At 42.6% G+C, this 27,737-nt stretch overlaps 1 protein-coding gene across 4 annotated transcripts in view; it reads left to right on the top strand.

The window, feature by feature from the left end:
* LRGUK (leucine rich repeats and guanylate kinase domain containing) overlaps positions 1 to 27,034 on the top strand; it is a 68,921-nt gene extending 41,887 nt beyond the window's left edge. For 3 of the 4 annotated variants that reach the window (XM_019543776.1, XM_019543777.1, XM_019543778.1), the window contains 7 exons: positions 2,774 to 2,975; positions 4,110 to 4,223; positions 7,169 to 7,326; positions 11,241 to 11,329; positions 19,083 to 19,217; positions 24,334 to 24,506; positions 25,292 to 27,034. In XM_019543776.1, the coding sequence (XP_019399321.1) occupies positions 2,774 to 2,975; positions 4,110 to 4,223; positions 7,169 to 7,326; positions 11,241 to 11,329; positions 19,083 to 19,217; positions 24,334 to 24,506; positions 25,292 to 25,440 (1,020 nt within the window). In that variant the 3' untranslated portion in view covers positions 25,441 to 27,034. Of the gene's footprint in view, positions 1 to 2,773; positions 2,976 to 4,109; positions 4,224 to 7,168; positions 7,327 to 11,240; positions 11,330 to 19,082; positions 19,218 to 21,070; positions 21,298 to 24,333; positions 24,507 to 25,291 lie in introns of those variants that run through there. The other variant, XM_019543779.1, reaches the window with a different exon arrangement.
* Positions 27,035 to 27,737: the final 703 nt, after the last annotated feature.

Genomic DNA, 27,737 nt, shown 5'->3' on the forward strand with positions numbered 1-27,737 from the left:
AGCGAAGGCTGGATGTGTATCTAGCTGGGGTAATGTAGGCCCAGCACTCTTTCCTGCTTATGCAGGGGGTCGGACTCGATGATCTATTGAGGTCTCTTCCGACCCTAGCATCTATGAATCTATGAATCTATGACAAAGAGATAAACGGGGAAGTTGCCACCAAATTGAGTGTAGGAGTTTGCTTTGCTCCGCTACTTATTGCTTTTCTCATGAGCTTAATCTCATCTTCTTGTATAATAAAACTGCTTTGCAGCAACCCATTTAAGGCAGCCATAGAGCTGGTGCTTTATCATAATTATTATTAAATAAATGTGCCATCTGTTCTACCTGTAACTTACATTTTAATAAGGAGAGAATTGTAAGTAACTTGCTACTAATCCCTTCACTCTACAAATAGGGACCATACTGCTTCTTGGTTTCAGATAGTCTGAAATTATTCTAATTTTTAAATTGCTGTTTCTATTCATAGATGTTAGGGTCAGAAGAGACCTCAATAGATAATCGAGTCCGACCCCCTGCATAGGCAGGAAGGAGTGCTAGGTTCAGATGACCCCAGCCAGATGCCTATCCATCTTCCTCTTGAAGACCCCCAGGGTAGGGGAGAGCACCACCTCCCTTGGGAGCCCATTCCAGACCTTGGCCACTCTAACTATGAAGAAGTTCCTCCTAATGTTCAGTCTAAATCTGCTCTCTGCTAGCTTATGGCCGTTATTTCTTGTGACCCCTGAGGCGCCTTGGTGAATAGAACCTCACCAATTCCCTTCTGCGCCCCCATGATGAGTTTATAGGTAGCCACCAGGTCGCCTCTCCACCTTCTCTTGTGGAGGCCGAAGAGGTCCAGGTGCCCTAGTCTCTCCTCGGAGGGCTTGGCCTGCAAGCCCTTAACCATACGAGTGGCCCTTCTCTGGACCCTCTCCAGGTTATCCACATCCCTCTTGAAGTGTGGCATCCAAAACTGCACGCAATACTCCAACTGCGGTCTGACCACTGCCCGATAGAGGGGAAGTATCACCTCCTTGGACCTATTTGTCATGCATCTGCTGATGCACGATAAAGTGCCGTTAGCTTTGCTGATGACTTCGTCACACTGACGACTCGTGTTCATCGTGGAGTCCGCTAGGACTCCGAGATCCCTTTCCGCTTCCGTGCTGCCGAGCAGGTCATTTCCTAGGCAGTAGGTGTGCTGGACATTTTTCCTCCCTAGGTGCAGCACTTTGCATTTCTCATTGTGCCTGTTTCCATGTCCCTCTCCCCTGAGGCCATACTTCTTTTATGTCTCTGGGTTGTAACTAAAGAGCACCTCAACATTTTGGGGGTAAAGGAGTTACTTTTTAGCATTCTGTCTGAATTCAAACTTAGGTAATTATGTTCTGTTTCCCTAAATGCCTCCCATATTTCCCTTCGGTTTCTTTCTTCCTTCTTTTCCAGATGTAATTTAACCATTCTCATATGCCACCCAAGAGGTGGGTGATTTGACTGGTGAACTGGTCAATGTAGGTAGTTTGGAGGATTGGACATTCACCCTAGTGATTGCCAGTATAAACCCAACGGTTGTGTTGGGTAGCCTAGAGGGAGCAGGCCACATGAAACCTGGAGCAGAGGGGCTGCAGCCTGCAGTCCCATGTGCAGAATTTGACCCAAAGCATGTCTGTAATTGGATATTTGCTGGATTCTTCAGGATCCTCTAAAAATGTTGCAGGCTGTTTTATACTGTTCAGATACGTGACCTCAAAGAGAACTGGCTTAGTGAAGATTCACCCTCTAAACACTGAGTTGTGCTGCTTGGCATCAGTTAAGAAATCATCCTGATTGAGAAGAAAGCTGTGATCTGGGTGCGGGGGACAAGTGGAGCAAGTGGAATGGTGCTTCTCCACCCCTCTCCAGTCTTTGTCAGAGCAGGTAGAGCCCTGCACCAAATATATGTGGAGGGGGCCACCAGAGTCTGCTCTTAGGGAGCCTGGCCGTGAAACATGGCTGCTACCACTGATGTGGAGCTGATGCTACAGCAGTGGCAGCAGTAGCCCAGGAAGGTAAGCCTTCCCTTTTCCTCACCCACATGTGTCCCTCCCTTCCCCTGGTCTACAGTGGCCAGCGTACCCCTGCGCCCCTCCGACCCTGACCCATGAGCTTATGATACTTCTGCAGTCCCTAGCTGTTAGGTAGCAGTTTTCATCAGTAGATCTTAAAGTGCTTTACAGAACAGATCAAAACTCGTGGAAGAGGTGTGATATCTTTTATTAGACCAACTAGATATTTGCAAGCAGTTTATTTATTTATTTGCAAGCTTTTGGACATGCTCTCCCTTCATCAGGCATAGGAGAGAGCAGAGCTTGTAAAAATTCTCCTAGGTAAAAATGAAAATTCATATTTCACAAGAGAGCTAAAGGTGTGGTAAAGTCTCCTGTTTGGAATAGTTCATTTTGCCCAGGTTAGGCACAGAGAAAGGTTGAAAAAACCTCAAAGTTGTCTGGTGGCAAGCAGGATGTAGAAGTATATTTCCCCCAGGTTATGATGTTTTGTATTTCATAGAAGAGTGGAAAGATGCAAAGCTCTTCCAGGCAGGAGTTTCTTTTGGTGGTGACCAGTATGGCTACAACCTGGATACCTTACAAAAGAGACAAACTTGATCCTGTCTCTTTAAAATTGTGGAATACCTTTCCAACCTTTGTATAAGTGAAGGTTTGTTATAAATACAGGGAGAACATGAACCCAGCACTGATAGGCACCGAGCTTCAGAAGTAAAGCGGTGAGTGCTTTCTTTTTGTTCTTCAAGGCTGTGCGAAGCTTGAAAAATTCCTACTTTGAACCGCGATATATCCTGCTCGTACCAATGAATAAAGAGAGATACGAGGGACATCTGCGGAGGAAAGGGATATTCAGCCGGCCAGAGATTGAGGAGGCCATCACCAGAGTGGACATGTATATCAAAATAAATCAGGATTCTCCGGGATATTTTGATGCAATAATTGACACGGGTGAGTCCGTTTCGTCTGTGCCACAAATCTGATTGCCACCCCAGCGTGAGGACAATGGAAGCAATAAAACTGCCCGGCAGACAAAGCTGTCTGTGAAGCAATAAAAAAAAAAAAAGAGGAAAATAGTTAAGCTCAGCAAGATTGAATACACCAAAGCTAAACACAGCAACCCAGCTACTTTTTATCCTGGGGTCAAAAAGAGTTGCAGGTCCCTGTCTGTGTCACCTCAATATTAACTGTACTGTGCTCTAACTACATCCTAAATCCATCCAGATGCTGAACCTGGTGCAGAAATCAGCAGTACAGTAGCTCAACTACATTGTGCCATCTGAGGCTATGATGTTGCTATTCTGTGTTTTGCCCTAACTTCTGTATTGGTTTCTGAACTTAGCTGAGAGCAGTGGGTGTTTTTCTTTTTTTTGCCCAGTAGGCTCTGAATGTGTCGGCTCTTTATCCTTATTTCATACTGGTACCATTTGAGGTCAACAGGTACAGATGAGGCAAGGATGCTGCTGCAAAGAGATTCTTTGCAATGGTTCTTCTTCATAACTTGCTCAGCGTCTTGGTCTAAAATAATTGAATCTGCTGATCTCCAGGGCATTCTGTGATGCCAGTGTTTTCTCCAGGATTTTTAGGGAGTGGGGGAAAATTATGAGAGAGGATTTTAGGACAGAGGTTTTTTCCAGATTTACTTTTTTGCATGGCCATTGTTTGAGGAGGTTTTGAGGTTTAGAGTAAATGGATGGTCTTGTTAAATGTTAGTGTTTATTTTTAATTGTTGTCAAGGATACATGGAGCTTACTTCTTAGTGTAGTTCCTAAGAAATAAAGTTTGAGAAGGGGAGCATTTAGGAAGAATATAAGAATTTAGACTATAGGCTGAATTTTGGGAAAGGTTTTTATTCACAGGTATGTTTGGCTGTAGTTTAGTCTCCCAGGAGAAGCAAGGGAAGTCTTGTCACACAGGGACGAGATTTTTTGGAGATGCGTTTATTAGAAAACATTTGGCACAGGATAGGCTCCAAATGGCCTCTCTGATTCTGTAACTTTAAAGGGTGCACAGTGGTTATTTTCTTAAGTATCCTTTTCTTCCCTCCTTGAAATGCTAATTTATTTTGTTTTGTTTTTTTTGCAGATGATCTTGACGAGGCATACACAAAACTGAGCCTCATTATAAAGGAGTATCTAGGTTTGGAGCAACCTTCGTTCTCTGATGGCAGTCTGTACTTGGACAGCAAATCCATAAGAGGTACAGTACGTGGAGTTCCAGAGCTGGCACCCACTCGTTTCTAGAGTTAATGGTGGCTGGGGAGAGCTCTGTCTGTGAGAGAAGAAGCATTAGGATTGCTAGTCTGAAGCTTTACATGGTTTCTTGGCTGCCCTTTTCCTGGGGTTATGAACCTCAGCAGAACCCTGTAGTGGAGATATGCCATATGGCCACAGAAGTGGGGTTTGTCCTTCCTTAGTTACGCTGCCTCCCCAGAAGAAAGAAGCTAGTCAGTAGAAGCCTTCTTCTGTCAGCACGTCTGCACCCATGGCATTGATTTTTCTGGTGGAACTGCATTGGCTAGGGGTGTGAAAAGGTCACATCCACTTGCTGATGGCTGTGCCAGCAAAACTTTGCCCAAATCCATGACAGTCCTCTTTCTGGTTGCTTTTTATGGGAGATCACTCAGGAGAATGCTGCTTGGGAGGAGTACACTGTTTAACCTGATGAGGAGTCAGGTTATAGATCCACAGATGTTAGGGTCGGAAGGGACCTCAGAAGCTCTACATGTCATGATTGTCAGCAAATTGTTGGATTTCTTTCGCCTTCTCTTCCCACCATTTGTTTTTAATTTCTCGAATCTTCTTCTTGGCTTCAGTTTCTGATATAAAGCATCTGAAGTTCCTTCTAGGGACTACCTTAATATTCCTTAACATTTTGGAGTTCTATCAATTTTGTGGTTCATTGCTGGCTCCAGAAACTTCATTAGCCTGGGTTTTGGCAGTTCTGCTATCTATAAAGTAACTTTCAAATTTACTACATGCCATTAAATTCATTTAGAGCTTCATTTATAGGTGTTTAAATAAATTTAACTATCCTATTTCCAGAGAGTGTCTCTCATCTTATGGACTGCGTGAAATAATTTATTTTAAAAAACTTGCCTCAAGGTTGACTTTAATATGGACATTTTGAGTAAGATAGTAGCAGGGGAAGATTGGTTGTGTGATATTATGATAGGCTGTTAATTCTTTTTTTAATGAACTGCTGTGCAAGATCTTTTTGTTCATGTAGAGAGTAAAGACACTGGGAGAAAACAGATAAGCTCCTCTTTTTAAAAACTTTTTATAGAAGAAATATAATGCATTATTATAAACTGATGTTAATGCCTTGCACTTGCATAGCAGCTTTCATCCCAGGTTCTCTGTGTTTTACAACTGTTAATTAAGTCTTGCAAGACTTCTGTGAAGTACATATTACTATCCACGTTTTATAGATAGGGAGATGGAGAGTAGTGTAAAACGTTGGGGTTATCTGTGATGCTGAGCACCCATAACTCTCAGGGAAATTGAGGGAGGGTCATAAGTATTCAGCATGTCTGAGAATGAGGCTCGGTATCTCACCCAAGGCTGCAAAGTGAATGATATGCAGCACCTGGAACAGGGTCCTAAGAGGCTTAACTTTCACCTCTTCACTTCTCATCATTAAACATCGTAGCATCTACAGACTGGTGGCATATCATGGCTAGGGTGACACTATACTTATGTGAAGGAGTTGCCTCAGTACTGGAAACCTCAAAGCAAAACCCTGGAGGTGGCTGCTTCAGGGCAGCAGCACACAAATGAACAGCTGTCCTGGGAAGAATCTACCATGTCCCAGGAGTAAAATGTCATGGGTCAGTCGATTTTACATTCAGTTTAGAGTTGCATCATGTGATCGGACCTTTTTTTTCTTCATTGTTTTCCTGGGATACACTGTTCACATACCCGTGGCCCGATGGGCATTTGAGGAAGGTACCTATTCAAAATTTGAATATGTTGAAGATTGCATATATTTGCCTCCCTTTCCTTCACCCATCAAGTGTCTTTTACATTGTAAGTTCTTTCAGAGATCTGTCTTTCTCTGTAGCAGATCGGGGTCCTTCTTCTGGTTGGGCTTTCTGCTTGCTACCTTAATATAACTATTCATAACAGCTGTCTTTGAAGTCTAAGTCGTTATTTGTGGATAACTTTTGGGCTAGGCCGAGTCTCAGCCTCCCTGATCTTGACAGCCTGCAAACCAGGAGAAGGTGCAAACACTCAGATTTGTCCTCATCACTGACTAATGCTGCACAAAAATTCAGGTGCAGACTCTATTTGCAGGAGCAAAAGCACTACCTCCTAATTCCCCACTGGATTTTATCAAATGTAAGATGTTACAATAGTCCAAATAATTTAATGGTAGCAGTATTCAATAGCTGAGTACCTGAACAAAGTAACACACATGAATCCCATTTATTACTCAACCTAACGATCACATTAGATTGGAAAGAATGATCTCAGAAAAAAGACGAAGGACAGAAACTAGAATGCAAGTAGATGAACATTTTTCACAGAAAAATTCCTCTTTTCTGACCTTACAGTCCTCATGCTCAAGAGAAATATTCAGAACACCTTCAAAAGATGGGAAACAGAAAATCATTAGCTTACTGGATACAAAAAAAACCAGGGACTTAACACAGACTTTGACTCCATGGCCCATTATAATTTACCTGATCTCTGCTTATTTCTTTGCACTCCACAAGTGATAGCATCCCTCTCGAATGGTTGCTCTTCCACTTGTTAGGTTATCCTTTCTACTGCATTTCTCTTGTCTGTTAGCTACCTGATAATGTCTCTTATATCCCTTATATTTACATGTGAGGTTTTGCACATGCTTTTGTTCTGTCTGCTATATAGCTTAAGCTGTGTTTGCTTTTTTTTCTCAGCAACGAGGAAGGCTATGTGGTACCCAAAAGCTTGTCTGTGTCCTTTCTAACTATACAGTTGGTTCAATAAGAGGTAGCAGCTACAAAAAAATACTCACCTCTCACATTTTTATCATTTAGATTTTCATTCTGAAAGAAAAGCCTAGCACAGCTCTGATAGCAGCTGTGACTTTCAGCTCGTGGTAAATGGTGTTTATGGGAAGGGGTCTTATGTGTGCATGATATAACACCTGTTCCCTGCTAGGTGCTAGAACACCATCCACTGGAGATCACAGAACGCCAACTGGTGGAGAGGCTACTAGACTAACCCATCCTTCTGCCCCGGGTGAATTCTTGACCTCATCGGCCAGAAACTATGCTGCTAGGATCTCAGCTCACCTCTCCGCACAGAAAACGCCAGTGGTAAGGGAAAAATGCCAACCTATGCATTATTGAGCACTAAGCTATAGACCAAATTGGCATGCTTCTTCCCAGATCATTTTTATTGCTGTTCTTCAACTCCTTTGTCAATATTTTTCCAGCAGCAAGTTGCTCAGAATCAAGATAACAAAGGCATGTTAAAGAAAATGGGCTGAGCACTATCAGCTAAAAGGGATGAATGGGGTAGGGAGCAGATGGCCTGACTGAGTCAGACAGCCTGTGCTCTTGCAAGAATGAACAGGAATCATCTCATTCAGCTTAAAACATGGATGAGTTTCAGTGAGGGGCAAGGGAGCTGCCTGCATGACAAACTTACCATAATCTGTCGGATAAACACGGCTTATCAGGAGCTACTTATGAGCGAGATCCTCCTTCCATTAAAGCCAGTGGCAAAACAGGCCATAGCAGAAGCTCTCGCAGCGCGGCCCTGTCATATTCCAATGAATCTGCAAATTCTGCTAACTACCTTGTCACAAGAAGACAAGCAAGGAAAGGAAAGGAAGTGGCAAACCACTTCAACTGTGGTGGTTGGGAATTGACGCTGATTCATTTCAGGATTAAATCTAGGCACATTTCTCCGCTACTTTTAGGTCTCCTCTTCTGCTTTTCAATCTGTAGATTCACCAACATCCTTCAACTTCAAATAGTCTTGTGCAACTTTGGCTCTGTCTTTTTTTTTTAGTTTGTTCTCCAAAAACAGATATTCATTTGCTCTTCCTGCAGACCATGATGGGGCTGGTGTTAGGAAGCCGATATGTCTAATGCTCCAGTTTAATGATAATGGCAAGGGAGAATTAAACAAAAAGAACAGAAGCTTTAAAAGATGTTCATTTGGTTATAATGTCATAATGATGAGTGATGGCTGGGCAGGCATGGCTTGCTGTACAGTGTTGTCACTACCTCTGTATTTATAGCCACCTGCCTCTGCCTCTGCCTCTGCCTCCATCTCAGGATGGAGCTGAGAAACAGAAAACCACCTGGGTATCAAAGCTTAAAGGTTTACAGTAAGAAAGGTGCGACTGTAAAACGCACTACACGGATAGGGAGCCCTCCATCTTCAAAAACACAGTCCTTCCTCTCCAGCCATGTACAATTAACTAAGTGTCAAGGATGTCATTCTTTTTAGAGTTTTTTTCATCAGAATGTACCTTACCTTGAGGTGAGGGAGAAGCCAGTGTTTCTCTCACCTCAGGGGCTCTCCACCATCACCCGTATCACAGCAATTTATTTTCTTTTCTCTTTACTTCATCTTTTTTTTGACGGTTTATGTTTTGTCAAGCCAGACAAAAAGTGTTTTACAATGAAAGTGGCTATAATTTAACCTGGTCTCAAGTTACTTGGTGGTTGAAAGGCTCTCTTCCATATTAGTTTTCTTGTCTGATGCTAGTAATGTCTTTTTGGTTATTTACTACCCTAAGTGCCCAACATATTTTTTCATGTGTATGATGAAGTCCTGGGGCACCAGCTGGAGTGTCGATCCATAAATACTTCAAGGTGAAGCACAAATGCATCTCTGATCATTTTTAATATTAAGGGTATAAATCTCTCTATGATTTTGAAATAATGTTCTCTCTTAAGTTGTTGCATTTGGGAGTAGAAAGGAGTCCTGCGCTTTTGGCTGCTAAAAGTGCAAGGCATTGCTGCCACAGCTGCTTTCCACAGTGTGGAAAGGCAAAAAGAGAGCATAACATGATTGGCATTGACAATCAGTGGCAAGTTCTGCTAGTCAGAGACGTTGGAGCAGGAGGAATAAAGAGCATTGCTTTATTTGTTTGTGGGCATAATTAACTATGCTAGGTGCAAGGCAGTAGTAAGTGGATACATACTCCACACAACAACCAGGCAGAATTGCATCTTTACAAAATAGAGGCTTTTTCTGCAGGAGTAGCCACAGTAGAGTATTCACCAAGATCCAGGTGGTGAATAGCTTCAGCGATGTAGCCTGAGTTGTGCTGGTTTTCCTGTTCATTTTCTACCATCTGCAGTGCTGGTTTGTCATGTGGCGGAAGTTACCCAGGACCACCAAATTATTATGGGTCCAGGTCCTATGATACCAGAATCATGCCAAACAAAGAGACGTCTCATAGAGATGCCTGGAGAAGTTGGGCTGGAAGGGACCTCCAGAGGTCATCTAGTCCAACCCTTGCTTGAGGCAGGATCGTCCCTATCCAAACCACCCTACACAAATCCATCGTTGAACCTCTTAGCAAAACTACTCAGTCAACCCAGACACAACACAAGACATAACACACTAACCTGTCCCAAGTAAAGCAGGGGGAGCATAGCCAATGTTCTGCTTCTGTAAAGGTTGTTGAAATATGGTTAAGAGATCCAAAGTACAGGGCCATGCCCCCCACTATAGAGGAAGGTAAAAACCCCCATGTCCATACCAGTCTAAACCCCCATGTCCATACCAGTCTGATCATGGGGTAAAATTCCTTCCTGACCCCAAATATGGCAATTTGGTCTGACTCTGAGTGGAGGGAAGGACTGTCTAGCCAGGAGCCTCCAAGTCCCAGCAGGAGCATTGCCACACCCCAGTAAAAATCCTAAGATTTGGCTGTATCCAACACTCAATACCTCTGAGGAAGGCTTAACTCCCCCCCCACCCTGCCACATGCACCAGTGGGGGGACTGGGGGGAGAAGAATTGCCTCCCAGTTCTGCACACCAACCAGCAAAGCCCATGCGAAATACCCATAACAGAACGAAGGCATCGCTATACCTAGATCATCCCTGACCAGTTGTTATCCAACCTCTTCTTGAACACCTCCAGTGATGGAAAGTCTACAGCTTCCCTGGGCGTCTATTCCACTGCCTCACTTTTCTAATGGTAAAGATGTTTTTCTGGCTATCCAATTTAAAGTAAACAGACTTTGGTATGTGGTAGTATCATGATGAAATGAGCTTTTGGTTTGCCTGGTTTTGTACGCTAACTGTTGCCCACTGGGTTTGTCTGTACTGGGAAAATGCATTGTGCTGTATCACTTGATTAAATACTTAGGACCAGATGATTTGATCTGCTGAGACCCAGGTGTGAAAGGTGTCCTTAACTGGCTGTAGAGTCCCAGAAGAGCATTTCTTCTGAAGAAAGACATATCATAGATTTCATAGACATTAGTGCTGGAAGGGACCTCGCAAGATCATCAGGTTCAGCCGCCTGCCCAAGGGGGATCACCCCAGCAAGTTAAGTATCCAAACGCAATGTGAACATGTCAGAGTAGGTGCTTGCACCACTTCTAGGGGGGAGTCTATTCCAGACTGTAGAGACTCAGACAGTAAAAAAGTTTTTACTTATGTCCAGTCTGTATTTAATAAAAGTTATACAGCACAATACAGTTTCCCAGGGCAGACAAACCGGGTGGGCCAAGGGTAAGCTTACAGAAACAGAAACTTGAGTTGACATAGAGTTGGGAGAGCTGGACTTGTTACGTTCTTCACCCATCACTTCCCTACCTGGGGCATAAGAAGTTGAAGGAAGTGTTCTGGGGTGGGACACAGTTCAGCTCTGCTTTGCTCAGTCATTTGTGAGGAGTCTTATGATAGTAGCGTACATCTTCACTGTTTTTTTCCTCCTCTAATTTGCACCAGCAGCCCAAAATTAGGGAGTCATGGCTGGCTTTTTGCTATCACCCTTCAGCTTAGAGATCATACAGAATCAGTGTCATAATAAACAAGGACAGGTTAAAATAGATGCAACTCCAGACTGAAAGCTGAGCTATATTTAACCCCTCATTAACTACACCATGTCTTAACACAAATCTGTTTCCCAGCATAGATAAGCCTGTACACTAAGAGTTTTCGCTGGAGAGAGGAATGGCACAGCCGCTTATTTTATGCTGCATATAGTGACAACCACCTATGTTTAAGTTACAGTTGGTTACATTTTTTGTTCAGGAAGAAGCTTCTCTGCAACGGCGACGTGAAGCAGCACATCGGGCTCTGAACGGGAAGGCTCCTGGTGCATACGCCCAGCTGTTTCAAAGGTAACGTTGGAAGCTACTTCAATGGTACACTAGCCAAAGAGGTGAACCCTCACCTTTGACTTCTTTGCCATTGCAGCCTCAGGATGAATGGTTAGAAATCGTCACAAAGTCCCACAAATAATTTTTCTCCCTGAGGCATTTAAATCTAACCCTACAATTATATCGTTCACAAGAAGACAGTTTGCCTTCTAACAGGGGAGCTGCAGTCTTCCCAAATTAATTAAAACATGTGAGAGTAGGCAGCTAACAAGTAACATGTTGTGGATTTATGAACGTGCATGAAGCGGCCCCAAGACAGGGAACCTTGAGTCGGTGAAAAAGATCAATGAGGTCATGTCCTTGTCAGAAGAGGATGGTTTCCTACAGCATATTTTCCAGTGGATATGTCAGTTTGAAGCAGTTTCACAAGCTTCTGAAAGCTGAGCGCCACTACCTTTCTTCCTGGGCAAATGAAACCAGTTTAGCCCCTACCTGCTGGCAAGCCAACCATTATAAACCTACAACCTACATGTGCTATTAAAAGCCCTACAAAGTAGGGCTGGAAGCGACCACATGAGTTTATCTAGTCCAGCTCCCTGCTGAAGGTAGGATCATCCCTTGACTTAAACCATCACAACCAAGTGTCTGTCTAACCTGCTTTTGGAAATTTTCAGGGATGAGGATTTCACATTTTCTCTAAGCAGCCTATTCCAATGCTTGACCACCCTCATAGTTAGAAAATCCCTCCTAATCTCCAACCTAAATGTTCTCTGCTGCATTTTGAGGCCATTGCTCCTAGTCCTGTCCCTTATAGCCCCAAAGAAAAGTCCATCTCCAGCCTCTTTATGTAGGCCTTCAGGTATTGGAAGACTTATAAAATCCCCCTTCAAATTTCTCTCCTCCAAACTGAAAAAAACCCCTAATTCTTTCAGCCTTTCCTCAAAAGTCATGTTTCCTAGGCCACTAATCATTTATGTCACTCTGCTGGACTATTTCCAATCTGTCCACATCTTTCTTGAAGTGTAGGACTCATACACAGCATTCCAGGCGAGGCTTCACCATTGGTGAAGGCTCACTGCAGACACAGGCATCAGGTATAGTAATTTGCTTGTGGTTGTAATGGCTAGAAACTCATTGGTATTATAAAGAAAGTGGAGACTAAAGAACAATTGAGGCATCCATCTCAAGCCTTCCTAAGCTAATCCTTTGGAATCTACTGGATGAAAAAATCTCAAAGATTGGTGCATGCGTCACTACTTGCTATGGACAACTCTAATGTATCTACTGCAAAAAAAATATATATATATTTGATATTTGACCTGAATTTCCCTTCTTTCAATGTCACTGCATTATTCATGTGTTCTAAAACTGCTAATATTAAGACCATTGCCGCCGTCATTTCAGACAGTTTAGTAGTCTTCCTTCCACTCAAAGCAGGGTATATTTTTAAGCTATGTGGCATTTTTATTTTGACAGGGTGGGAACAGGAGGAATCATGTTTGGCTCCTGACAGCTTGTGATTATAAATTTCATGGCTTTTTGGAGATTTAAAAAAAATAAGTAAATAAACCAAAGTTGCTAATACTGATGCATTATTCAGTTCTGTGTCCTGAGAAAAGTTCCTTTAGTATCTTGAATAAAAGGAAGAAGGGATTTTGTTTTCCACCCCAGTTCCGCTTGAGGTCAATTATGCTAGAAAAAAATTTGAAACCAACTTATTTTATTTTATTTTGTTGCTTGCCTGATCATTTCTGGTTTGGTTTTTTGTTTATCCTAGAGAGACCTGAGCGAACAGTTAATCTAAGACCTGTCTTAGTTCCTTACTGTTTGCACCCCTTATTTCACGGTGCCTCTCATCCTGAGGAATCTGATTTTGGAGTTAAAATCAGACTTTGTTTTGGCAGAGCTGTCAAGCAGGTGAAAGAATCTCCTGTCACCCCCAATCAGTATTTGAAATTACCAGGCCTCGAGGGACATCTTCACTGAGTGGGGAAAAACAAAATTAGATGCAAGAGCCAACACCCCATTCCACACGGTGATACAGGGAGTGAACTCAGGCAATGCCATAAATATAAGCATTATAGAACAGCAGACTCTGAGAGATGGAAAATGAATCCTGAAATCATAAATATTATATAAAGAAGAGACCCATAGGTCATTTAGTCCACACAAATGGCTAGTGCCTGGTTTTTTCTTATAGACTGGATGGTGCAGTAGTAAACATAATGTTCTTAAATGTCCCATCTGATAAAGCTTTCTCTTTAGAGAGGCTTTTCCATACGCTGATATGTCTCCAGCTCAGGCAAATTATCTTGATGTGAACTGTATTACCTTATTTTCTCACATACAGTGCATGCTTTTCCCAAACCTCGCCCACCCAAACAGTTGCTGGAAACTGCAATGTGCATTATATGCAGAAAATATGGTAAAAGCAGTTTCTTCCAGTAACTAGACAACAGTGAAAGTAAAATCTGCACAAGACTTGCAGGGAGTGGAACAATGGGCAGACCTGGCTCCCTAGTTGTTGCTACTATTCGTTGCTACAAGGAAAGAACTTTCAAAATCCATTTTGCCTTTCAAAAACAAGTAGCACATTTTATTTTGGAAGGTGTTGTATGCAAGAAATGATGATATCTCCATCAGCTTCACTCCATTAACTTAAACTTATACCAGTTGCACTATCCAGAAGAATAATTCTGCATGCAGGTCTGAAATGTAAACTTTTCCCATGCCCTCACCCTCCAGTAGCCAGGGCTTATAGATTCATTTCTTTTTATCTTTCCTAATAAACCTATCCCCATAGCCTCCTAGTAAATGTTATTATTTTGCTGTAAATATGTTCCAGTCTGTTAATTAGGTGCCAGAATTGACTGCAGTCTTCCAAGTGCAGCTGCAACAAAAGTTATCCATGCTCTGGGTCTTATTGCCCTTGCATACTCAGCCTGAAATTGCATTGGCTTTTTGTCCTATCGTATTGCATTACAAATCCAAGTCAGACCTCCCGTTTACTGTCACCCCCAGATCTTTTTCAGCAGAATTGCTTGCTCCTTCCTGTTAAGTTTCCAGGTCTTACAGTATTTTTTCCCACATTTTATTGTCTTTGAACACTTATTTACTTGGTTATTAAGTTGCATATATTTCAAATCCAATTATAATATTTTCCTTGATCTCTACCCTCATTTTAATCACATCTCCATTGCTCCCATCAATTGTTTACTTTAATTTAAACAATAAGAAACACTATCCTGTGTGTTCAATTCCTCTGTTGCCAAGCAAAGGAGAATTCCTGGGTTTTGTAAGACCCAGAAAAAAATCTGTTCCCTTTTCTGTCAGTGAAGCACCATTTACTGAGAGAAACATTATTGCTGGACTTGTGCTGACATAACCAAGGTTGCAAAGAGACAAAAAAAGAAAAACGTCAAAAAAGTACTAATTTTTTTTGGAAATGCAAAAAGTGCCACTGCCACTGGTGGGGAGCAAAACTTTGTTCCATTGAGGACAAGTAAATAACTATGTATAACATATAGTTGTTGTTAAAAAGAACAACCATTTAGCTGTTAAATATACAGACCATTTACTACATAAAATACCAGTATTTAGCACCTAGAAGTTCTTTACCAAGTCCATAACATACTGCAGTTAAAGATCCTTTCAGATCTTGGATCACTAAATCACGAATGGTTGGATTTAAGTCAGAGTAGTTAAATCAATTTTAAAAGTGATGCCAAAAAATGATATCTGTTTTATTTATTGCAAGCCCCCAAAGAGATTATTACATACATTTAGATATTAAATGTAGATTTGTTTTAAAAATGTGGCCTCTTTATTTTGTGTCTGCAGACATGTACAGGTATAATTAGAATTGGTTTGATGTTTAGGTACCCAGTAGAGTCTGTGGCGGGCTTACTAGGTGGTTTGACATCAAAATAACATAACTTGTCCCTGTGTGATTGAGGCTGAACTGAGGTCTTCATTACGTTCGGGGCATAAGCAAGAGGTGTAACGATGAAGCCGGCATCCTGGGCAGCTGCCACACATAGGGGCAAAGCAACAGTACTGCTATGGTAGCAGCCGTTTTTGCCCACTCCTCCCCCAAGTTGGTCACCAGGGCAGCTGCCCTGTTCTCCCTGCCCTCGTTACATCACTGCCATAATGTAATAAACGGCTTGTTAATTTAATCTGAGTGCTCCATATGGGGCCAGATTCTTATCCTTGCTTATATAAACGAGCAAAGAGGTAGTTAGCCGTGTTAGCCTGAAGTCAAGCCAGGCTGGCACCAAAGGGGTGGAAGGGGGGTGCAAGGTGCTTTAAGTAGAGCGGCTCTGAGAGCCACTCTAATGAAAATACCCGCAGTATCACATGGATTCAGCATCCTGTGGTTCAAAATGGCTGTGGGGGCGCTTTAACTAAAAGCTCATTGAATGAGCTTTTAGTTAAAGCACCCCTGCTGCCATTTTGAACTGCCAGGACCCTGAATACACGTGACATAGAAGCTGCTGGAGCGCACTGTTTAGCACGCTCCAGCAGACTCGGTTAATCGAGTCTGCTCCAACGTGTGCCAATTAGCACGCATCGGAGCAAAGGTCCATCATGTGTATAGGTGCCCTTGGTGACTAACTTGTTCAGAATTGTATAAGCTTTCATAGGCAACAGCCTACCTTGTCAGCTGCTATCAATGGATTTACAATTAAGCAAGAGGGGGCACGGCCTAAAGGAGAACTGCAGAGCGTGACACCTAATTCCATCGTCCTGAGTTCCCACTATCTGAGAGCATCTGCAGGCTTTGCAGTTTTACTACTGCAGCCTCTTACAGGCAGGGCTTGGAAGTGTGCAGGGATATGATCGTATCATGCATTTGAACGTAGCATTCTTGATGCACCCTCTTACGCTTGTATTACTGTTGCCCCGGCCATGCAAGTTCCACACATGGGGTCATGTATACTATTTGCAAGCTTGTGTGTTTGAGGTGTGTGTGTGTGCGCGTTAAAAGCATTCTTTTGTGCTCATTTTGGCAACAGGATTACAGAGGCAGTGACTGTGTCCCAGATCCACATATACCCTTTTCAAAGGGTGTAATTTATCTTACCTGATTTTTTTCTTCTTCTTTGAGCTGAAACAGCCTAGCAAAGTTAGAACTATAAACTCCCCGGACATAAATGAATAGGTTCACTAGGCAGTATAAAAAAAAATACAAGGCACTTGGTGGCTACATAGAAAGGAAAAAATCCCTGTCAAGCCTTTTAAAACATGTGCTCATTTCAATTGACTGGCTGGTTGTTGTCTGCAGAGGTGTTGCTTCTGCGAATGGGTCACTGATTCTGAATCAAAGCCTTCATTTCAGGGTTCAGAGTCCATTTCCCTGTAGTGGAGGAGTCCTCGGAGTTGTGACCCTCCATCTGTAGTCACGCATGATGTATCCTCTTCTCAGCTTTCTGTTTCTGACTTTTGTAACTTCCACTGTCAAGCGGCATGTTTCGGTGTTGTATATTGAGCCGAGAGATTTGTTAGGGAAATTTTTTAAATTCCATTACACTGAGTCTATTTACTCTGAGAGCCCTCTAGCTGCTCTGAGGGCTCTTAATGCGATAAGGACCCTTTCTTCTCAATTTAATTGGTTCAGATTTTGTCTGGGCCACTAATGAGGAAAACCATTACCAACTGGCAGCTATTTGATGGTCTAAGCAATAGCAACCTGTAGTCTCACTTTAAAGGAAATTTGTTTATGAATAGAAATAATTGGGTGAAATTAAAAGGAATGTGCAAAGATGGATGGTCAAAAAATCCTGGTTGCAGTGAGATGTGCTCCCTCAGTGGTTCCCAACTTTTTTTATACTGCAGACCAGCCACCAACCCTTTGTGGCCTGGTACCGGGCTGCGGCCCAGTGGTTGGGAACCTCTGTGCTGGACTATGGGACAGCTTCCCAAGAAGGACTGTGAAAATCCCATCATAGAGACATTTTAAGTAACTGGAACAAAGCACAAAAAAGGCATAAAAGAGAGGACAGTCCTGCATGTATAGAGGTGGCTGACTTGGCCCACAAGATCTTTTGTGATTTTAGCATTTCTGATTCCTAAGGGAAAAGCATCCACAATCCACTTCTGCAACAGGAACCATTATTGGTAATCGTAGCAGAGAAGTTAAAGAATGAGCAGATGTGCAGATTATAAGGGTTTATAACCCTTAAAGGAAATAGATTCCTTCGGAGCTCAATTGGGGTTTATCAGCAAAATGAGGGCTGCATCTGTTCAGAGGACAGGGTTTTTTTTTTAAAGAACTGAATCTTAATTTTAAGCCAAACATTTTAAGACAGACTTTTCTTAAGTTTGAAATCTAGGTGTGGTCTTTGAGATGATTTGCTTTTCATACTGTGATTCTAGCTGTATAGAAAGTTATGCTGACATTTAGGTTGCAATGGATTTTTTTTAAGTTATCGTGTGTGGCTGCTTTGGAAGATGTGAAGTAGGAACTTAATTCAGGTGGCAAGGTGATCCAAAGAATAATGCGATAGATAGATGATCTACCTAGGTCCCTTCCGACTCTAGCTACTATGAAACTATGAAACTAGGGTGAGATTTTTAAAAGCTCTTAAGTGATTTCCAATGGGATTTGTGCTCCAGAGTCACTTAACTGATTTTGAAAATCCCACTCTTAATAAATATAAAAACATGGCCAGATCTAGGATTTTGAAGAAGAGAATGTAGATAGTGGGGCACATCATCACATATAACACAACACACAATTTATCCAGGTAAACCGAAACTGGAAGCTTTACTAATATGGTTGAGGCCTAGCACTGTGTTACCAGTTTAAAATCAAAGCAAAAAACAAATAGTGATTGGGATGCACACTAATTTGCTAGAGTACGTAGAAGGTTTAAAAAAATGCAACAAACTGGGAAAAAATAGTCACAGCATATTGTATCATTACTTCTGTAGCCATTATAATGAAATGTACGTCTCTTATTCAGATTTATAAAACAAAATCTAGCTTTCTTGAGCATCTCCAATACTTTACTGTCTGTCATTCCTACACTCGAGTTCAGGCTTTTAGCTAGAGCTAAAAACAGTCTGCAGGGCTATGAAATAGAAGAGAGACATTACCAGAAATGGCTAACAGACGGCAGAATTGCAGAAAAAAGAATGGTTTGAATAGTGAAGCATCAGGACCTTTAAAAAGGAGAGAGGGTCATTAACACCTATGGAGTGGAGAGGGATCAACAGGAAACTGGGAGATTTTAGAAGTCCCTTGGCTCTCCCAGCACTACCTGAGTAGAAGTACACTTCCCCTCCCAGGCACTTAGTTTGAAATTTGGGGTGGAGCAGGAATCAAAGGTGCAAACTGCACTCCTGCACGTTTGGTGGATCCAAAACATGTTTTCTGTGAAATGTTTGCTTAATGTACCCCTTGATACCGTCCAGGTTGTCTACCCTCTCTTGAGATCCAAGAGAGGGTAGATAACCTAGACAAGTGGCAGGGTCGTCTTCTCAGAAGTAAGAAAAGTGATTTTGAGTCAAGAATCTGTGCCCCGATTTAGGCACTGTGTTGCTATATGACCTTGTGCTAACCACTTAGAAAAATGCATTTCAAACATGCATGAGTCACTTAAAGACCTAAATTGGGTCAAAACACTGAAGGAAAAACTCCCATTTCTTCCTCTGACACAATACCCAAGGACAGTGAGTTGCTCCAGCAAAGGACAGAAGATAACTGCTTGGGATGATGCTCCAGTACACAAAGGGATCTGACGTACCCGGTTTATGTTGTTTCTTTCAGTGACCGTGCAAGTACCGCAGCGGCAGCCAGCCCACGCCAGCAGTTGCTGGAGCCTCCAACACGCTCTTCTTTGTTCCCAAGTGGAAGTAACCTCACTGAAGACCGGAGCCTTCCTCCTGCTAGCCCAGACTCCAGGTGAGCCCTGCCATTAAAAGAACAGCTTATTATAGGATGGGGTGAAGGTAAACACTGCAGTGCCCAAACCCTGAAACCATTTCCCCTGATGTTTTCATTTTCTCCTCTGTTACATCAGTAGCTTTATTAAACACACATTGCTACCATGTGAAAAAAAACCCTGGCCATTCGTGGGAATGATTTCACATAGGCTTTATAATTCACACTGCAGCATGAGGATGGCTGGAGGGTTTTTGTAGCAGCATATTGAGGGAGGAGAATGAGGAAAGAGACTGGAACACCATGTCGAGAAACAGGACGACAGCGATAACTGTTAAAGTCACAATTTATCGAGGGTTCCTATAGTTGAGGATATTGCAGCGTTTTCCTGTTCTCGGTATGGGGAGATCTTTGCCAACTGCTGAACACCACTTGGGAGGTATTGTCAGTCCATTCAGGTGATTTTCGTACATGTTGTGACATTGGAGAACCCTCCAAGGCATCGACCCTCCAACCCACCTGCTTTCTTGCCACATTTCCCATGTGTGCCCACATTAATGCTGCTCCCCATGCCTTGGCTAGCTTTTTAGCTCCCCTGTATCCCCAGTCTGAAATAAAGCAGACTTCTGGGGATAGTGGAGAGGCCACTACTTCACTCAAACACAATAAAGTGCTGGGTGGGGGAGCTCTGGGGGTTGGGGAGATTAAGTAGCCCCATCTCCTGCTATTCCCCGAGGAACTTGTTATCCCCTGCAAGGGAAAGCTGCTGTCGGGGAAGAGAGACGGACCCATTTCAGGATGAGAATAGAGAGAAATGTGGTCAACCTTCATATAAGAGAAGAGGAAACTGAGGAGCAGCCTAGTGGCTAATCCCATTCCCATTCCACACAGGCCACGATGCCTTTTCAGGCATATTTGAAATGTAAAGTTTTGGCTGTGTCTCTTTTTTTTTTTTCCCTTGCTTCTCAAAATATTTGGCATTAATTACTTCTCTGAAGCATGAGCATGCAGACAAAGACTGGGCCCATTAAGGCCTGATCCTGAGAGATTTTAAACATCCGCAGCCCCCATTAAGGATGCTCAAGCTGTAGGCTGGGGTGTTGCTGCTTTCCTTGCTGATGAAACGTTCTGTTCCTTTTAAATCCTAAAGAGCTGGCACATTTTCACTCTGTGCTGTACAGCCTGCCACTCTAATTACAGCAGTTAATTAGCACACTGTAAAAACGGTGAAATCATAGGCCTCCATAGATTTGTCCGTACTGGGTATTTGTACCACAGTGGTGCATGCTGACAGAGAACGGGGTGAGTGTGAAAGAGAGATTAAGTATATAATAGGTTGCTGAGGGATTATGCATCATCAGGCTGTACCAGTAAAAGGCAAGACCTATAACTCAAGAGTGTGAAGCAGTGATGAACTGTAAAGGTCTTACCCTTCACATCTGGGAATAAATATGTCTTTCCGTTGTCCCACATTGCGGTCTTTTGACTTTCGCAGTGTTTTCATTTAACACTGTTAATAACACAGTGAAAAACAACTGAGCGGAGCGAAAAAGCAAACTGCTAATCTGATTCATTTTCTTTGCCTGCGTCGGGCCTATGGCAAATTTATCTAGAGTCATCTTGTCAGATCCACTGGCAAGGAGAAGTAATGAAAGCTTGGAAGAAATTTGTTTAGAGGCATGATGGAAATCTCCTGTGTAAACTCACATTTGTGTTTTGGTACCGAAAAAATCTTCAGAGGCTTAGCAATAAAATCTGCCATGTTCTTTCTTTCTTTCTTTCTTTTTTTCTTTCTTTCTTTTGCCTGTGTCACAGTGAATTAATAAATATACTTTTGTTTTTCAATTTCATGCTTCCAACATTCGGGATGGAAGAACCAGTAAAATCAAAAATCATACGGGGTAAGAGTATGCCGTAAATGTAAACGACTGGGCACAACAATCAAAGCACTCTCGTCTTCCCTGGGATCAGGGCCAGCTAATAAGTTAGGTAGCAGTTAGGGCAACTCTACACATGCTAAAATATCTGCAGTAAGGTAACATTCAAGGACTTCTGCTGAAGCCTTAACTATTACAGAAAAGGAATCACTCATCTCTCTTCTATTTTAGCTATTTAGAGCTATTTACCTTAACTCAGGTTTAGAGGATGTATTTGGAAGCCTTGTTGGTCTGAGATGAACAGCAATGCAGAAATCTAGAACTCTTGGCTCAGAAATGATGCCTTTTATTAGACCAACTAGGAAATCGCAAAAAAAAAACATCTTTTCTATTTCCTACCTATGGGGACTTTTTACCGTCTTTACTTTTCCCAGAGCCTGATAAAGGGTGTTTGAGCCCAAAAGCTTGTAGAAAAAGAGAATTTTTTTGTGATTTGGTCTAATAAAAGTCCCAGTTTAGAGAGAGGTTACGCTGGTAGGAGCTCATCTGTCAGCATACTCCTGTAAGAAACACCCTATGCTGTCAAAAGCACTTTTCCACTGCCAGATTTGCATCTGTGCTATAGCTTTGTCAGATGATGATGACAACAGTACAGAAATGTTATAGATCATGCCCCAGCTGACCTGACCAAACCAGCAACATTTTTTGGAGTGAGACATGACCTATGACAGCGACCAGTTCTCTCTCTGGTGCATTGCTTTCCAACATGCTGCATTCATGTGCTCTGTATAGAGATCAGCACCGGGTTCATTTCAACCTGATTATTTTATTTTTAGTCTCTGTTCTCCGAGCTGCATGTCTGAGAACAGCAGTACAAGTAAATGACCCTTCAGAAGCTAGCATTTGCTTTGGCATGGATGTTTTAAAAAAAATCCAAGCTGCTCTTTGTTCTGAGCCTGTATTTATCACTCCCAGTATCATAAAATCATAGAGAAGTTGGGCTGGAAGGGACCTCTGGAGGTCATCTCGTCCAACCGCCTGCTCAAGGTAGGACCATCCCCAACTAACTCCCTATCCAAATCATACAAGTCCTTATTTAACAAATAAGTAATTGTTCTACCTCGAAGCAATTTTTAGCCCTGCTGCAGTTTCATCTAGTAGGTATTATAAGACATGGAAATGACAGTACAGTTAGGGTTAATCAGACTGCTTTGTAGCGCAGTATGTGGTGTTGTGAACATCCCTAGTTCCAGTTGAATGCAGTGGAAGATGTGTGCACGCAGCACTTCCCAGGATCTCAGCCTCTTCCCATTGAAGAATCAGGCCTTTGGTGAAAAGATCGTTTTCGGTTCTTTCTGGCATGTACTTCTCTCCGCCTTTCTTCTGATTGTCATTTTAATTTTTAAAAGCTCTGCTAAGTCATAATAGATTGTTCCCAAAAATTCAGCTGTTACAGGTGCCAGGTTCTACGCACCTGGACACTGAGGCAACCTGCCTGCTTAGGCACTGTCCTTCATCCATATTTTCCACAATAGAAACAAATGCAATAGTGGATGTTGTGCCTTGAACACTTATCCTGCTGACCTGACTCCCTCTTCTTGCTCTTCTCCTGGCCCTGTGCCTCTCACAGTCCATTCTCTAGACCACAGCTTTGGTGGTCAGAGCACTCTCTTAGGAGGTGGGAGATGTGGGTGTGAAACCCCTTAGGCTGAGGAGGAGATTGAAGTGAGTTCTCTAATTCTCTGGGTGAGGGCCCTAACTTCTAGGCTGTTATCTAAACACTGGGTGTTATTATTACCATGTAAATGGCTGGTGATCATTTCTTTCCAAGAATACAGGGAAGCACCTTCTTTGGTAGCCAGTGGGGTCTCCCAGGGTTCAGTACTTGGACCAGTGCTTTTCAACTGATCTGGATGTGGGGGTGAAAAGCACACTGGCAAAGTTCACTGATGACACTAAGCTGCGGAGAAGCGCGGCCATGCATCAGAACAGGCGGACCTGGACACATTAGTTAGATGGATGGACCAAAACCAGATGCTGTTCAACACTGAGAAGCGCAAAGTGCTCCATCTGGGAAGGAAAAATCAGCAACAAATTTACAGGCTTGGTGGTCCTATGCTAGCTAGCACCACGGCCAAAAGGGGGTCATAATTGACCGTAAAATGAATACAAGCCACCAGTGTGATGCTTCAGTTAGCAGAGCAAACAACACGCTGGCATGCATCAACTGATGCATCTCAAATAAAACTAAGGAAGTGATACTCCTGCTCCACTCGGCATTAGTGAGGCCACAGCTGGAGTCCTACATCCAGTTCCGGGCACTGCACTTCAAGAAGGATGTGGAGAAGCTGGAGAGAGTCTAGAAAAAGCCACTCATATGATTAGAGGCCTAAAGAGCAAGCCGGACGAGGAAAGACTGACAGATATGGGACTGTTCAGCCTAGAAAACAGAAGACTTTGGGCGATTTGGTGGTTGCTTACAAATATATCAGAGGGCAGCATCAGGGGCTAGGCAAACAACTATTCATCAAAGCGTCCCAGGGGAAAACCAGGAGCAACCATCATAAACTCTTCCCTCGTATCCTGGATAGGGAGCCTGGCATCTGACTCTGGGATTTGGATTCCACTTTGGGAGCCGGGAACCTCATAGCTGGGTGTTGTGGCACGAGTCATCCTTGATGTGGCCCTGTATGACTTGCTCAGGGTAACACGGGAAATCACTGGGTACTGAAACCACATCTTCTGACTCTCGGTTCAGCCACAAAAGCATCCTCTTTTTCTTATCTAGATGTCTCTAGACAATGTTGAAGTCTCATGAACTTGGCCGGTGACCTTTGAACAACTGGATGTTGATAATATTCTTAAGCTCTCCATTTTTATTCCAAAATCACTAACAGACAACTTGGGGTACGATGTTGAACGTGGAACCAGAAAACGCAACTTCTGATTTCTCATTCTAGCTCTGAAGCGGAGTGACTATGCGACATGAATCCTCTCCTCTTTATTTTTTCCTGTCTATGATTGATTGATTAAATTAATTAAAAATTGAAGTGGAGGGAGGAGTGCTTGTTTACTAACCCTGAAGGAGGGCTGAAGAGATTGTAATGTGTGAGGAAGTAAAGCGCTGTGTAACTGGTAAGCAGTCTGATGTACTGCAGGCTCCTGATGGATTAATGTCACTTCAGTGACATCAGTAATACTGTCATGTTCACTGCAAATGGCCTTTATTGCATTTAAAGAATACATATTTTTCTTCACAGCTCCAAAGAGTCATGTACCACTACTGGGTTATCCATAATCTCCTCGGCGCGTGCATTCTCTATGGAAAGCCTGTCTGTCCCATCCCCAGCTCCCAGCGCTAGGTATCCTGAAGACAGCAACACTGAGCACACAGACATAGGAGGAGTTGGGAATGGAATAGCAAATATGAAAGGTTTGAATTGTTTTCCACCTTTCTTTTCAGGTTTTGTTTTTTGGGGGGTTTTGCTTGGGCTTTTAATCAGGATATTATAATAGCAGTGTACTTGCATTGAGATGACATTGCAGTTATCCTGTCCATGCATCTTAATGTTAACAACGACCCTTATTTCAGTTGGCCAGAAAAGTCTTTACGTGACGGAGGATGATTGCAGTGTGAATGCTGTACACTTGATATACCTGTCTCAGTCTTTATAGTGTACTGTTATCAGCGGTGCTAATAGTACACGTCTTAAGAAAACCCAAACGGTCGTCTTAAATTTAGAGACACATCAACATGTCCCTTCTGTGAATGAGGATAATCGCTAGGGAGTGTTGAAGATGGTTTGTCAACACTGTTTTTCATCAACAAAAAAGGGTTTTTAGTCCACAACAACAAAAAAGGACTTGTCTTTCAAAAAAGTAAAAAGCAAAAAACTGCAGTGCCTCATGGGATTTGGGTCAGCACCCTGTCCCCTTGTTCTCTGCAGTGGGCCAGGTGCCCCAGCTGTGTGCCACCGCTGCCTTTTATGAATGTTTAGCCTAGGTAACTTGGATGGCTCACAGGTGAATATTTAAATGGACTGAAATTCTCCAGCTCACGAAAGCTTCGAAAACATGTTCCTCTATGCTGGGTACTGAGGGAGGGGGGAAGGGAGCTACAGAGGAAGATGAACACCTGGGATTAAAACATATTTGGGACGTCTTTCACTTCTTCCACAGCACTGACTAATCGATGGTGTTTTTTTTAAATCCCTGCAGACACTGAACCATCAGGTGACAGTCTTGAGAAAAAAGCCAGCAGATCCAAGTCCAGTTCTCGTGTGCCCCAGGTCACAAACCGGCCAGGCTCTGACACCAAACCTGTCCTACCTCCCATCCCGTCAGGGCGGAAGAAGGGCAAGCCTTGAGGACCGGCACTAGCTGAGATCTTGCCTTGATCGTGCTGATCCCTTCAGTCTAAGCTGAACACTGATTTTTCACACGGTTCCTCCCTTGACGCAAGGAAAAGCCTATCCTAGAATATTATATTCCTAAATCCATTTCTGATTAACTCTGAAGAGCTCTTCTTTCTCCAGAATAAGTTATTTATTTATAACTTTATTAAAAAGTAATTTTTGCTTTTCCCAGAGCTAGAAATGATTTCCCTAGGTGCTCCTGGCTTAGAAACAACGCAGGCTTTTTTTTTGAAGCCCCACGTGCCCAGATCTTCCAGGGACTTTTTTAATGTTTCTGTTTCACAGACTTAATTGAGATGTTGAAGCTTGGAGGCCTTGATAATAACGTCAGTTATAGTGTAAAACTATGGAATTATTTTTTGTTAAGGGGGATTTAATGCGAAACTCTGGTTTAAGTGGGAAGGGGAAACTACTCCATTCCAAGGCAACTTTTTATAGAAGCTGTTTCTTTGAGAAGTGAAAAGTTGTTCTTTGACATGCGAGTGTATGAAAACAAATAATACAAAAAAGGAATCATCAGACAGAAACGTTAATTAGTGTGATTTTACTAACATTTTACCTAGTACCTAATTATGCTGAGGGTGCTTTGGGCACTGTAAAGTAGAAGCGGAGTGTCCTTATACCAATGCATAGATATAACTAATAACTCCATATGCCAAAAAATAAAAATAATAAAATTCTAAAGACTTAATGTTATTACATGATATGACTGTAGATATCCTTGACAAATAACAGTTGCCTACCCCATTATTCTGAAGGCATAGTTGTTATGGCTCTTTACATTGTACCGTCAAGGTGGGACACCTCTTTTCAAATATGTGAAAAGAGATGATCCGTTACACTAGCGTTGATTAAAGTCTGTGGAGTTGCTCTGGGTTTATGTCAAAGTAGCTGACTGGCCCGTGTAAATATGTAGATAAATGCTTTGTGTGGTTTTCAAAAGCACCTCATGATTAGGCACCAAACTCCCATCAAAATCGGTGAGAATCGCCAGGATGCACTCGGCCTGCTACGATGCTTTAGTAAACCCCACTACATATCTATCTGTATCATCAGCTGCCCAAATATCTTTGCAAGTCTGTGTCCTGCGGCCGTACCTGGTCCACTGCCAACTCGCACTGTGACCTTGAGCAAGTCAACTTGCTTTCTAGGTACAGCTATTTCAGCATTTTACAAGTGGGGATAATTGTACTGACCTGTGTCTTGCTAGTGATACTAGGATTGCTTAACGTGTATAACGTACTTTGAGGTCCTGGCTCAATTATCATTGTTGTTATAATGTTGTAATAATAAGCAAGGAGAAATGGCCCTAGCGCTTGGTTCTGTAATGTCCTTATTTGTTCTGAGACTATTCTGAGTAGCACTCATTAAGCAAGGACAGGAGGCAATGAAAGACATCTCCCACGCTCATGTCTGTTTGCTTTTCCATCTGATGTCCTAGGCATAAACTCCCTGTTTCAGTTCATCAGATTCCTCTCGAACACTTCTTCAGCCCCCGCCAAATGTTATTCACTTTTATAAATAACAACATTAAAAGCTCCAGCCTCAATGCTGTTCTTCCCTTGGTGGTCCTGAGGATGTGCTCTCTCCCCCATATCTCAGAGGGACCAGTCCTGTAAACACTTACGTATATGCTCAATGTCAGTACCTTTAGACTCAATGGGAATACTCTTGTAAAAGATATTCACATGCTTAAACCTGAGCAGGATGACAGTTTTAGTCTTTAAGCTTTTCCAAGCAGGGATGATATTTGTATAATTATACAGCCCCGAGCTCAGATTTGGTACCTACATTACAACATTACTCTTATTTCCCTATTGGAAGAAAAAATAGGACCCACCTACGATCATCTCTGTGCATCTTAACATGTTCGGGGCATCGATGAGCTTACATCAGTTGTGACTGCATTGAAGTTTAAGGGGTGTTTCTGGCTTTGTAATTATTCTCTGGGCCCTGGAACCTGCGCACACATACAAATGCAAATAGCTCTGTTGAGTTCAAAGAGACAGCTGATGTGTATAAAGCTACTCTGGTGTATGCATGCTTGCAGGATCAGTGCTTTGCCAGAATTGTTGATTTAAAAACCCCCCCTAAAGATGTCAAGTTCTTCATCTTCATTCATTAGTTTAGAAAGGTGACAGTCAGTTTGACAATATGTTCATAGTATCATAGTAGCTAGAGTCGGAAGGGACCTAGGTAGATCATCTAGTCCGACCCCCTGCCTTGGCAGGAAAGAGCACCGGGGTCAG

The sequence above is a fragment of the Crocodylus porosus genome, unplaced genomic scaffold (genome assembly GCF_001723895.1).
Source record: "Crocodylus porosus isolate Cpor-Errol unplaced genomic scaffold, CroPor_comp1, whole genome shotgun sequence".
Lineage (NCBI taxonomy): Eukaryota > Metazoa > Chordata > Crocodylia > Crocodylidae > Crocodylus > Crocodylus porosus.